This window comes from Salvia miltiorrhiza, chromosome 5, assembly GCF_028751815.1.
Source record: "Salvia miltiorrhiza cultivar Shanhuang (shh) chromosome 5, IMPLAD_Smil_shh, whole genome shotgun sequence".
In the NCBI taxonomy this organism is placed as follows: Eukaryota; Viridiplantae; Streptophyta; class Magnoliopsida; order Lamiales; family Lamiaceae; genus Salvia; species Salvia miltiorrhiza.
In genome coordinates this window covers 7659398-7673356 of record NC_080391.1, presented here as the reverse complement: position 1 = coordinate 7673356, position 13959 = coordinate 7659398, and the positions used below count along the sequence as shown (strand labels likewise).

The window sequence follows — 13959 nt, the reverse complement described above, 5'->3', positions numbered from 1 at the left end:
AGATTTTAATATAATGGAAGTGGAAATTCCCACAGCTGGTGCTGGCTACTCCAAGATTCCATCGTTATGGGAAAAAAAGTAATTGCGGATTTTCTGAGGAACTAAAAAATAATTGAATGATGATTTCGTTTGGCCATATGATCAGTGGGGGATCTAGAAATTTTAAAGTGTTAATAGGGAAAAATGCCCTATTAACACTAAAGTTAAAATTGGGTCAAAAAGAAATTCATAAACATTAAAGTTAAAGATATTTAATGTTAAAAATAGCATATCCCAAAATATTATTAAAAATTTGAACACGTTGTAGAGTTGTGATGTGCAATGTTGTTCAGATTTTTTTTCCCCCAAACTTTCACTGCATTCCAAACCCCATGTTCAAATTTATGCAAATTCTTTTGATTAATTGAGAATTGTGTTGATGGTGGGCTTCGGATAAAACAAAGAAATAATGTGATGATGGACTTGTTTTAAATTGGGCCAATAGAATTTAAGATTTTCAAATTAGATTTCTATTTTTATTTGGATTTTACATTTAATTGGGGGTGCATATTTTAAATTTAAAATAATTTATATATGAACATTAATACTATTAATTTTTTTATTTTTTTGGGGGGATGCAGTTGCACCCCCTTGTTCTACATTGGATCCACTACTGCATATGATGTTGTCTGATTGTTGATTGAGCGCGGAGAAAATGGGTGAAATTTGATGGATGATAGTCAGAAGAAATTGCCGTGAGTTGCACGTGTCGCCAAGTCAAATTCACCAAGAAAGAGAGCTATTGAAGGAAGGAGTGTTACCGTTGGACCATAAAGAAAGAAGAAGATGGGTTTTTGTCGAGAATTGCTGATAAATTGGTCGAAACTCGCGCCTTACCTCATATTTATCCACGAACGGCTAATTGTTGAATCGAGTTTGATTTTCAATAACAAATTTATAAAAATAGAGAAAATGGAGCTAAGGAATCAAAGGATAAATTGAGTTTGGATTCTATGAATTTAGTGAGAATATGTAGAGTTTATATTTTGAGTAAGAGAATTATGAATGATTTATAATTGAACATAATGTCCCTACTTAAAAGTTAATTTATAAACTAAACATAATATCAAGGCCCATTAATAAGGCACCTTAGCTCACCTTTCTGACGAAAATTTAATGAAAAATAAAGGGTGATTCTATTTGTAGCCTCCATTTTACTCCTCATAGCCATTTTTTAAAAAAATTAATAAAAGTTATTTTTGAATTTACATTAATATCCTTCCCTCTCCCCCCTCCCAAATTTGATTCCACTCAACAGCAAATGGATGAATTTCAAGGCTGGGAGCTTCTCCAAATCAACTCGGACACCGACTCGGCGCCGGTGACCTCCGCCGATTCCTGCGCCTCCTTCGACGAGATTGATTCCGGCATCTTAATTCAGGCCAATTATTTCTCATCGGACCCTCGCGATCGTTGCGAGGAGCTTGTGGATAATGGTAAATCGGTTGGGTCCGATAACCCAGGCTGGATTGATCCCGAGTTGGGGGAGGACCCGCCCCACCGCCCTAACAAGGAGCCATGCGAGTTTTCGCTGGATTCTAGCAAGGAGAGGTCCGAAGATCAATTCATCGAATTGGAAGGGGGTTTCGTGAAAATGAGCAGGAACGCGCAAAATCTCCGGTGATTGAGGGAAAAAGGGAGGGCTCGGAGGATTTGGTGAATTACTTCATGTACTCGGTTGCAATTGATGGGGATTCCGCTGAAATTAGCGATCTTGTCGAGGATTATCAGGTGGGTGTGGAAGGCGACGTCGACGTGATTTTACACACTGAGTTGCAGGTTTTAGGTGAGGAAATGAATGAGACTGAGGGGATTGAAAATGGAGGCGAAGTTGTTGATGGTGGCGGCGCCGGGATAAAAAATGGCGGTGGTGAGCTTGAGAATAGCGGCGACAGCACAGGTTAAGGTTTGAGAAATCAAAAATATTTTAGCCACGAGCTGTGACTCTGTTAGCTCTTCTTCATTTTTGTTTCTTTCTTTCTTCTGTTTTTTCAAATGGCTCCATGGCTAGAAATAGATAGGATGTGCGTGAGAATCTATTAATGGGGGCTATGAACTAATTTAGGGTATAAAAGTAAATTTATAATTACTTTTTCATAATTTTTTTAAATGGGGGCTATGAATAGAATTGCCCAAAAATAAATTAGTAGTGATAAAAATAGTATTTCTAAATACAATTCATTCAAATTGATAATCTAAATACAATTCATATTACACATATTTTTTGTCTTTCAATCTGATGTTGGCTTTTAGAGCTGCTATTAGGGGTGGCTAAACGGGTAGTGGGTATCGGGTATACCCGACCCGAACTTGGTGAAACTCAAAAGGATGGGTATCTATTTAATCGGTAAATTATTAAGGAATCGCGGACTATACCTAGTTTTGATCGGAGAAGACAAAAAAGAGTAATCGGAATTTGAGAGCATGAGAGGAAATTTGCTGCTTGATAATAAAAGATAACGTATCTCTACAACATGTGCATGCGCGAGTATTTATAGAGGAATACAAGCCAAGGGTAAGAAAGTAATTTCGCTCCCCGAACACGCTTCTCGCATGGACGGGGGCAAAATAGTAAATTCCTATCTAAGAACATACACTCCGCGTGGTCAGGGGCAAAAAGGTAGATTCACTGGTGAAGTGGAAGATTCCTCTGGCGAATATGATTTCTCTGGCGAGTGTGACTCCTCTGGCGAGTGTGATTTCTCTGGCGAGTGTGACTCCTCTGGCGAGTGTGATTTCTCTGGCGAGTGTGATTCCTCTAGCGAGTGTGATTCCTCTGGCGAAAGTTATCTCGCTGCTCCCCGTGATTCCTCTGGTAAAGTCATTCCTCTGTTCCGCATATATTACTCCTCATCAGAACCCGATACCCGCCTTAGACGGGATGTGGGTCGGGATCGGGTATTGACTAAAGAAGATTTGCGGGTATCGGGTATACCCGCATAAAAAATAATTAACATATATTTTTATTATTTTATATAATTTGATAATGTAATAAATCCTTAATTGTTCTGAATCTGATTTTTGAACATCTTAAATTAAAGAAAAGTAGAAATAGCCGCTGAACGCAGCCTGCCCTAACATTGAAAAATATTTGAATTCTCTATGTCTCGTCTCCGTAAAGAGAGTTAGATAGATAGCATCCAAGCATACACGCCTTTAGGATTTTTCAAACATCATTGAAATGATGGGACAAGCTCTGATATTATGATTTTCCCTAGAATTCCACTATAAGATATCATGCCTTCATATTCGTTTATTATATTGTATATTTTTTTTCTTCATTTTTTCATAATCTTGCGATTATATATTAAGTATAAAAAGTAAATTTATGTTCATGTATAAGTTTCAGTCATTCAGACAAAGTAGCTTTACTGACCAAAAAACGAAGAAGAAATGATGCATGTATGGAAAAATTGGTTTAACACGCGGGTTTGCGGGTACCCTAATACCCGCATCGGGTACCCACGTCGGGTATTAGGGTACCCAACAGTGTCGTCGGGGTCGGGACCGGGTAGGAAAATTTAGGAAATTGCGGGGTCGGGTACCCGCAAAAATCGGGTAGGGTACCCGACCCGCCCCATTTAGCCACCTCTAGCTGCTATCTATTTATCAAGTCTGAGGTGGGGCTTCAAGTTTGCTAAGCATCTTCATTGAGTTTTGCTCAGCTCTGTCGCGACTTGTTCCTGGTGTTGGTTTCAACTTTGATTGTAGAGCATTCGCGGCCCTCTTCATATATGATTTTGTCATTTTATGTAGGGCTGGGAATCGGGTCGGGTTCGGGTACCCTACCCGAAAAAATCGGGTACCCGAACCCGAAAATCCCCTAAACCCTATACCCGATCCCGACCCCGAAATTGAAATCGGGTACCCTAATACCCGACTCGGGTACCTGAGTCGGGTATTCGGGTACCCTAAATTACCCGAAATTCAAATCAGCAAATTCAAGCGAAATTCAACATTGCCATAGTGAAATTCAAGGACCAAATTCAATTATTCAAAGCAGCAAATTCAATTATTCAACATTGAGTCATTGACATAGGAAATTTGTATTAAAGAAGAAGAAGAAGAAGAAGAAGAAGAAGAAGAACTGGTGTTGGAGCTCGAAGGCGGCGCGGCGCTGCAGGGCGACGACGGGCGAGAAGGGGTGCCGCTGGCGAGAAGGGGCGCCGCTGGAGAATGGCGGGCGGGCGAGGCGAGGCGAGGCGAGCAGAACGGCGACGACGGGCGAGAAGGGGCGCCGCTGGGTCGCCGGATTTCTGGATTGAGAGGGGCGAGCGAGGGGCGCCGCTGGGTGGGTCGCCGGAGACGGGAATGAAATGGGAAGGGGCGCCGCTGGGATTGGGATTGGGTTTCAATTCACAATTAAATGGGAAGGGAAGGGAAATGAGTCAAATGACAGCTGTAGGCCGATTGGATTTCAATTCACAATTCAATTTAATTCGGGTATTTCGGGTATACCCGATACCCGATTTTCTAACACCCTAAATACCCGATCCAGACCCCGAATCCGAATTTTTCGGGTATAGGGTACCCGATACCCGATTTTTTCGGGTCGGGTATCGGGTACCCGATTACCCGATCCCGAAATTCCCAGCCCTAATTTTATGTATGTTATATATAAAGAGAAAATTTTCGATAATAATAAAATGTTAGAATAATTTAAAGGGAATAACATCACTTGGGCCCTCACGGGCTTGAATTTTATCACAAGCTTTTCTCTAAAGAAAAAAAAGGACCATTAATAATTTAAAGGTTATGTATTGTAAGCTTTATTATTATTATTATTATTATTATTATTATTATTATTATTATTATTATTATTATTATTTGTAAAGAAGATCATTAGTGATTCTTCATTTTTTTCATGATGATTTAAACCTCTTACTTAATAGTAGAGCGCAAAAGTGTCTTATTAATTGAGTTCGTTTCATTATAACAGAATGTCTTCATGGTGGTTCAATCACGTTAACCGAACATCTATTATTTAAATTTATTTTTTGTTATTTATTCAAAATCCAATTATCTTACCATGATCAATTATATCCTAAAATTTTAAAAATAATTTTTAAAATCATGAATTATCGATTTTGCATCCATTGTACTATTCGTTCATTTTCAGCTCTGAAAAATTGACATAGCTCATCTTCACAATGTATTTAGGATTATTCTTTTTTTAATTTACATGACCAAAACGACATCGTTTTGTGTCTTACTAATAAATATTTGTTTTTTTTTCGTGAGGGGAATTTTTAATTAGTAAGGTCATTTTGTGCCATGGTCGGTTGAAAAATACTTCATTCGTCCACGAAATGTTGTCCTAATTTGTTATTTTGATCCATTCACCAAAAGTTATCCTAATATATTTTTAGTAAATTTGTGGGTCTCTTTCTCCACTAACTAACATGCGGGCCTTTTTCTCCACTCACTAACTTCATTAACTTTTTTCCATTTTTCTTTATTTGTGTGCCTATTTCTCCACTAACTAAATAAACAATACAAATTTTCTTATAACTCGTGTCTCCCTCTCTTAAGAGTTAGGACTACATTTCGTGGATGGCGAAAGTAGTAATTTCAAATATACCGCAGCATCTAGTGAGCCACATCGACTTTTAATTTAAGAGTAAAAAACAAATAATACTACAATTAATACAATATCTATATACTACAATTTAAGATAATTTAAAATATAATTATTAATATAAAAATAATTTAAAAAATTCAAAGTAATATTTACCAAATCTCAGTTTTATCTTCCAAATTTTGGAATGTATTTATCAAATTGGCGGTGCTAATAGTCCAAACATTAACAGAATTGTTGACAAAAGGAAATGACAACTATATGCTTTCTTATTCGAAAAAAATCAATGTGGCGGCTAACGGAAGTTGACCATTTCTAATTGCAGACATGTGACCATAGACAAAATTAATTTAGATCCAAAGTTGCTGGCCTAATTCCTGTTGTTTGATATATTAAAAAAAGAAAAATCCAAATGCAAGAGGCTAGAAAAATGAACGTTATGAACCTATGACATTTTCATGTATTAGGTTGACGTTAAGTGTAATATCAACATATTGTGGATGATTAAGGTTTATGGGTCATGTAAAATGATTAGTCAAGTTAATCATATAAGCCATAGTGGAGTATAATACTATAATTAATTTATTATGTAATAGTCATGATCGTGTCTCATAAATAGAGATCTCAGTCCCGTCACTAATATCATCACATGATCAAATTCTCTTCTATTCTTTTTTTTTCATGCCAGATGTGCTAAAATTGTATATATTTCATTTAATTAAGTTTATGACATTTAATAAAATTTATTACCGCGTTATGAAGATTTGCATAGAATATGTTCAACATAAATGCTCAGGTAGATTGGACTAGAAAGTAACTCATGATTGGAATAGGAAATGTAATATTGCAATATCGTTCTAATTAAAACAGTTGTTCTCATTTAGTAACAAAGTCGGATATAATGTAATTCTTGATTTCCATCATGTTGCTCATTTCATTCTCTTATTTCTCACCCTTAATTTTCTAAGTGATGGTTGTATAGTAAGATTGTGTTTACTTTAATGGATAAATTTATTCATGAAAAATGATGGATAACAAAAAATTATGTCTTTAAATGTCTCATTTTTTTTTTCAACATTTGACACAAAAGTATTTTTCCTTCCTTATTTTCACTTCAAGTATGAATAATATTATCCCTTCATTTTTGGAGGATAATATTATTCATCCTTAAAGTGCAAATAAGGAAGGAAAAATTGTGAATTTCTCTTTTGTATAAAATGTGAGAAAAGAAATGAGACATTTAAAGGCATAAATTTTTGTTATCCATCATTTTTCATGGATAAATTTACTCCATCAAAGTAAACGCAGCCTAAGTAAATTGGCTTGCGAGTAAAAGAAATTAATCGAATTGAATTTGAGTTTAAAAAATTATTCGAGTAATTGTGGAGCTCTAGCTTAAAATATTGAATTTCAATGAATAACAAAAAAAAAGTTGGAATGATTATATAGCAAAAAGCGTGACGGTTGCAGAATGGTGAAGAAGACTCAAAATGGAAACGAATGGCGAAGAATTGTGCAACAGTGAAAGTGGATTTTATATTGTTTCATTGTCATATTCCTTTCAATCCATGTTCATCTCCACATGCCCAAGTGCTCTTCACCTAATCTATGGGAACGCACCTTTTCAATCCTAAATCGTAATCCATAATAAAGTGATAAAAAAAAAAATAAAAAGTGTACTTCCCAAAAAAGATTTCTCCTCCAAAAAGGAGAAGTTTTACCATCATTAATTTTCCGACAACCACTAAAATGGATGTAATTTTAGGAATTAGGCCTGAAACATAGAAAAAAAGTTTCAACTTTTCGAATTATATTATACCGAAATATGTCCAATTTTCTTTGTTGCATTAATGAACTCACAAACAAATCCAAGAAAGAGTTAGGGAAAAAAAAAGTACTACAACTATTTGTTTAATGCAACAAAGAAAATTGGACAAGAGGAAACATAGGAAAACTTGGGACTGCGAGGCAGCGAGGGTACACCGGTAATTACAGAAAGCAGCCCATCATTACCGAAATATGATCAGGGGTTGGATCTCATATTCTTGAGAATGAATGTGTTTTCTCTTCATGTATACAATATACTTACATGATATTAACACAATAGAATAATGATTTGTCTTATTAAAAAAACAATGCAATGTGAAAATGATTCATTCACTGATAGTACGATTAATGAACTCACAAACAAATCCAAGAAAGAGTTAGGGAAAAAAAAAGTACTACAACTATTTGTTTAATGCAACAAAGAAAATTGGACAAGAGGAAACATAGGAAAACTTGGGACTGCGAGTAGGGGTGTAAGTGAGTCGAGCTAGCTCGCGAGCTACTCGGGATCGGCTCGAAGATTACTCGAAATCGACTCGATGTTAGTCGAGTCGAGCTCGAGCTCGAGCTACTCGAGTTGGTACCGAGCCCGAGTTCGAGTTTCGTGATACTCGACTCGTTAGGCTCGCGAGCCTAATCGAGCTCAAGTAATTAGTATATAATATATTATATATTAGCCCAAAATTAAATATATTTAAAACCTACAAAATGGCCCAAACGAGCTCGAGTTCACCGAGTTTGAACGAGCTCGAGCTCAACGAGCTTAAATGAGCTCGAGCTCGAGCTCAAACTCGAGCAAGACTCCACAATCGAGCTTAACCGAGTCGAGCTCGAGCTCACAAATATGACATCGAGTCGAGCTCGAGCTCAAAAAAATCAAGCTCGGCCGAGTCGAGCTCGAGCTCGAGCTTCATCAAAATAGTCGAGCTCGAGTCTGAGCATGGCAATACTCGACTCGACTCGGCTCATTTACACCCCTAACTGCGAGGCAGCGAGGGTACACCGGTAATTACAGAAAGCAGCCCATCATTAGTAAACCTTCGGGTTTAGCGATTAACCACGCGTTAATCCTTGATGTAATACAACGGTAAAACCTCTACATTCTAAAACCCAGAACCCCAGAAAACGTCTCTCCTTTTAATTAATCACAATTTACCAAAAATTATCGATTAAGTGTAAGTGAATGCCACGTCATCTCTCCGGCGAGAGGTCGATCTCGATCAGATTATCTTCCTCAACCTCGCAGCCCCTCTTCTCATCCAACGCGATCTCTATCAACCCCTCCCTATCGTCCTCCTCCTCCCACCGGAAGCACGCTCTCTCCGGCGATCCCCACCCGCCGTCGGTCGGGAAATCCTCCTCCGACGAAGTGTCGCTGTCGGACTCCGGGTAAAACAGCGAAAGCGACGCGTATCGGCGGATGGGATTCATCTGCTTCTCCTCGGAATTGTTATCGTTTTCCGCGGCGGCGTCTTCTCCTTCGTATTCCTCGTATATAACCTCCAGCGGCGCTCGGACGTCCCACTCCACGAAGGAGTCCGCGTAGAAATGGCGCGGATCCTGCTTCGGGTCGGGTTCCTTAGATTCGTCACATAACTCTTCAATTTGATGCGTAGAATCTGATTCGACGGAATCGGAGTCGGTCCGGTTGGCCGTAGATCTTTGCGCGGCGCCTAGCCGGAGAAGGTAGAGCAATAGAATCAAAGTGGAGAGTGCGACGGGAGAGAGAAGGAAGCGGGAGAAGATGAAGGGGAAGTAGAGGAGTGCGAGAGCGTAGAGAGTGGTGATGAATGAAAAGAGAGAGTTCATGATTTTGCAGAGACGAATAACTTGTGAATTGTGATTACATCACATATATAAATATATATAAATGTGTATTTGTGTGTGATTGATTGTGGTAGATTCAGATGTATGATTATAGGACAATGAACATATACCAGTACTTGTAAATCCCATGCACGGATACGTGTGTGGAAGCTGGGGAAATTGGAAAGTGAAGGAGAGAGATTGTCTGGGACTTGGGTATGTACAGTATTTATACGAGATCAATCAACTCGAAAAATAAAATAAATACGAGTTTAATTATCATGGGTCGGACAATGATATTTTGATGGAAAATTCTACAAGGAAATGGGAATTTCCTTTTAAATAGGTCCAAAGAAAGAGAGAAAATATTGCGAAGAATAGGTTGTTGACCATATGGTCATGGCATTTATTTTTTTAGCTTATGAAACCATGAATACAATGAATGCAGTTGAGGCGACGGTTTGCAGTTGAGACACTGAGAATAAGTTATCACATGAAACTGCAAAATATTAAAAATAAGGTAAGGTATATTGGGTTGATAGTGAATATTGCAACATAGGTGTGTTTAGTCGCAAGTGATTAATTAATTTTGTCGTTTCCATTAAGTAGAGTATTATAATAGTATGAGTAATTAATGTTGACATAGCACATGCACTAACAGGGAGTAGTAAGATGCGGCTTCTCTACCAAGAGAGGCAAGGTGTCCCATAAGAAAGAGGCATTTTTTGTCAGACGCCAAATCCAGTAAATCGGCATTTAAATACACCAACATCATATCCCGGCCTTAAATTCACATGAATAAAGACGAATATACACGCTATCACCCTTCAATCATGTAACTCTCCACTTTGACATAGCATTAAATTAGGAAGCACCAAATAACTCAACGTCTTCTTATACATTGTGCCAAGATCTGATCAGACAAATGTTGCAAGACATTAAAGCTATGAGTTGGTAATTTGTGAGATGTTGGAGTTCCAGTTGTTGTTGCAAGTTGTACGCAAAGGCTAAAGTAAAAAAAAAAAAAAAAAGAGGAGTTTAGCAACTAAGTATGGTCCCTTGATGGGTTGTGGCAGACAACGAATCTCGGCCGTCACAAGTTAGTTGGGAAGAATAAAGTCATGGGGACGACGACCCAACCATCAAAAGCACAAAATTTGTGATCTAAGCAACACCCCTCTGCTCTGCAAACCGCAATTCACGTGGCGATCCCACGCCCAAACTGTGATTCTCAACCAAAACCAAACAATGAGGATGACAAGCAAATATCAAATACCAATCAATCTATTTTCAAGGGAGAGAAGAAGCTATTACCTCAATTCATAAATGAACAAAGAAATGAGTGCGCAAAAAAGGGAATAATATCACATTCCAAAAGCTAGACAATGATCATGCATCAGAAAGATCAACTGCAAGTCCGAGATAAGTTAGTTCAGAGGGAAAGAAGAATATCATTCGATAGACTATGAGGCCACTTTGGCGAGCGATCACATGATGTGCCCCAAGACCCAATTTTGGGCATACACACCACTGTTATAAGATGAAACTACGTTAAAGAACATGTGTTGAGTAATCCAACAGAGCATAACTTCCATTGGCTGTTCCTAGAATTTCATTACCCAACTACTTGAGCTAAATGCACAATTCCTCTAAAACCCAAGGACATGCCAGAGCTTAAACTTAGTCATCCAGATACCCACTTATCCATAAGATAGAATTATAAATGTAACTAAACTATCGTCTATAGCTTCCACATTAAAAAAATAATACTAATAATTTAGCTTGATCCTTTACCTTCTTGCCTCACTCAGGAGGGAAGTTCAGCATAAGGTCCCATCAAGTCCACGTCGCAGGCCACACATTGGTGTACTGATTTGACCCACATTTGGAAGTAACCCAAGTTATAAGAGATGATATTGCCTCATAATAATTATAAGGATATGATATGATTGACAATAACAATAAACTTCCAGATTAGTTTCGTGCAATGCATCCAAACCCAAGGACCACATAACCAAGAAGACACATTTAATTTGGTTAATTGCTTGGATAGATAAAAACAATACTCCTTCCGTCCACCAAAGATATGCCACAATTTCCTTTTTCGTCCGTCCACAAAAAATATGCCACATCCATTTTTAGGAAGAGTCTATGCTACACCCATGCGTACTACGCCTCCTCCTTGAGATTCATACACGTGTCTTTCTCTTTGATACCACCTTTTCCCAAAACCACTTTTCCCGTTTCGTTGTTTTGCTATGCATGGATTCTAGAACAAACATATTTGCTAACCTCTAATATTTAGACACGTATTAGTTTCTTGTTTTTGGTTTGATAACTGTTGTAGGCACGGATCTCACAGTATGGTCGTTCTGTTTCTTTTAATTCCTAGAAATGGTGTTTTATATTCACTAAATTAGAATTTTAGTAACAATAATGTTATTTGAACAAAATTTGTCCGGACAAAATATGATGAAATACTTTATAAAATAAATTTATTTAAAAATTTTGGTTCAAAATAAAATAGAATTTAGCTAGTTTTATTGTTTTCTTTATATTGTATTTTTTTTGTAATTTTTTAATAATTTTTTTAATTATTATTATTTTTAAAGTACACAAACTACAAATAAAATAACAAAAAATAAAAAAAAATGTTAAAAAATTACGAAAACAATAAAACTAACTTATTCCTTTTTAACTTGAATTGGAATTTATAAATAAATTTATTTTAAAAGAAATTTAACCTTATTTTTGTCCGGACAAATTTTATCCAAATAGCACTACTCTTTTAGTAATCAGTTGGTTTTATGAGATATTGGCTGCGTGTCTACAAATTGCGAGATTAATTGTGTTGTGTCATCTCATAACCAAGCGGTTCTCACCGCCACATTAATTATGGATTTCTCCCAATTATTGTTTTGGGTTTGATGACTTTTCCTGATGGAAGTGTTAAAACAATTTGTGTGACAATTGTTTTTATTTTTCACAATATAATAATGCCTCAACCTTTTAATTGATTTGGATGACATGTAGATTTCGAAATGAATGAATTACCCCATAATATTATAGTTGTAATTAAATGATCTATTTGAATAAATAAATTTAAATATTAAATAGAAACAAAATATAATAAATATAAAAATGTTGAAAAAAGAATTAAAATTATAAAAAGATTTAACTATTAAACATAATATACATATATATATATATATATATATGTGTATTTATATAAAAGTAAATACAAACATAAATGATTTCAATAAAAATATGAATGTGAAAACATTCGAAATTTCAATTTTTGAAATAGCAATTAATTGATTTAATTGATAATGTATATAACTATATAAATTATGAAATACTCCCTCCGTCCCACTTAAGATGCAACATTGCTTTTGGGCACAAGATTTAAGGAATGAGTGATAAAGTAAGAGAGAAGAAGTAATAAAGTGATAAAGTAGGAGAGAGAATGTAATAAGAAAATATTTAATTAGTGATAAAGTAAGAAAGAGAAAATAAAAAAGTGATAAAGTAGGAGAGAGAATGTAATAAGAAAATATTTAATTAGTGTTAGTTTTTGCCAAATAAAGAATGTAGCATCTTGGTTGGGACGGCCCAAAAAGGAAAATGTTGCATCTTGGGTGGGACGGAGGGAGTATGAAAAGCAAGTATAGATGATAATGAGTATCATTATGGATCATATAATATTCTAAGATGTACAAAACTATTTATTTATATATAGTATAACTATAGTTTAATATAGTCTTTGAATAAATATTTAAATCATATTTATGCGATTATTTTGTTTAAATAATATTCAACTGCAAGTTTTTTATATTTGTACATGTAGATTGAAAAATATTTCATCACCTGATTTAATTTAATGTAAATTATTTGAACGTGATTAATAATACTATGCAGTTCAAAGAAATATTCGTAGTTATAGGAAGTCAGTTGTGACATGATTATATTCCCCTTTTTTTCTACAAAATAATCATTGAAGTAACAATTTATGTTATAAATTTGTGTTTCACAGTTGTCGGACACCTAAAAACAATTGGTGTTCACTATGAGCGACCAGCGAACCCGTTGAGGGAGGGTAGGCAGTTTCCCCCGCGACCTGCACAGGATATACGTGTTGACGAGCATGAATTGCCGAGGAGACGAGAAGAAAGGCCGGCGAGGTCTCGAGATAAGGGAAAGCGTACTCGACCACCACCGACTACATCATCATCTAGTAGTAGCGATCACGTGATCCGAGGACGAGACCGTGGCTATATAGCATGCGTGGTCAAAATTATGGGCGAGGAGCATGATCTTCGAATTAGAAGGATGTCAGAGGAGCAGGAGATAAGAATGAGAAGGATGGCTGAAGAGCAGGACATCAGACTGATAAGGATGGCAGAAGAACAGGAGATTCGAATGAGAAGGCATAACGAGGATATGGAGAGTCGAATGAAGAGGACATTGAAGGGTTTTTTGGATGATTTGAAGGGGTTTTTCAGTTGTAGTGTTGTACATCGTAAGGGTGTACATTCTCCTGCCCCTCGTCGCACGCCTGCACCAGAGACTAGAGATTGTGATGATGTCCAACTCGACGATGGTGGTCCAGTGGCCGATGATGCGTCACATCATGCTGAAGCGACAATGTCCATGGCACATCGACATTCTGTGCATGAGTATGGCAACACATCTACTTCTCATCAGAATCT

At 36.7% G+C, this 13959-nt stretch overlaps 1 protein-coding gene across 1 annotated transcript; it reads right to left on the bottom strand.

Moving 5' to 3' along the window:
- Nucleotides 1-8635: 8635 nt before the first annotated feature.
- LOC131025469 (uncharacterized) lies at nt 8636-9253 on the bottom strand. The gene has a single exon (XM_057955265.1). It carries the CDS (start codon nt 9251-9253, stop codon nt 8636-8638), a length of 618 nt encoding a protein of 205 aa, XP_057811248.1.
- Between the last annotated feature and the right edge of the window lie 4706 nt (nt 9254-13959).

Coding starts and splice junctions, on each gene's coding strand:
- LOC131025469 (XM_057955265.1), bottom strand. CDS start 9,253: ATGAACTCTCTCTTTTCATTCATCACCACTCTCTACGCTCTCGCACTC.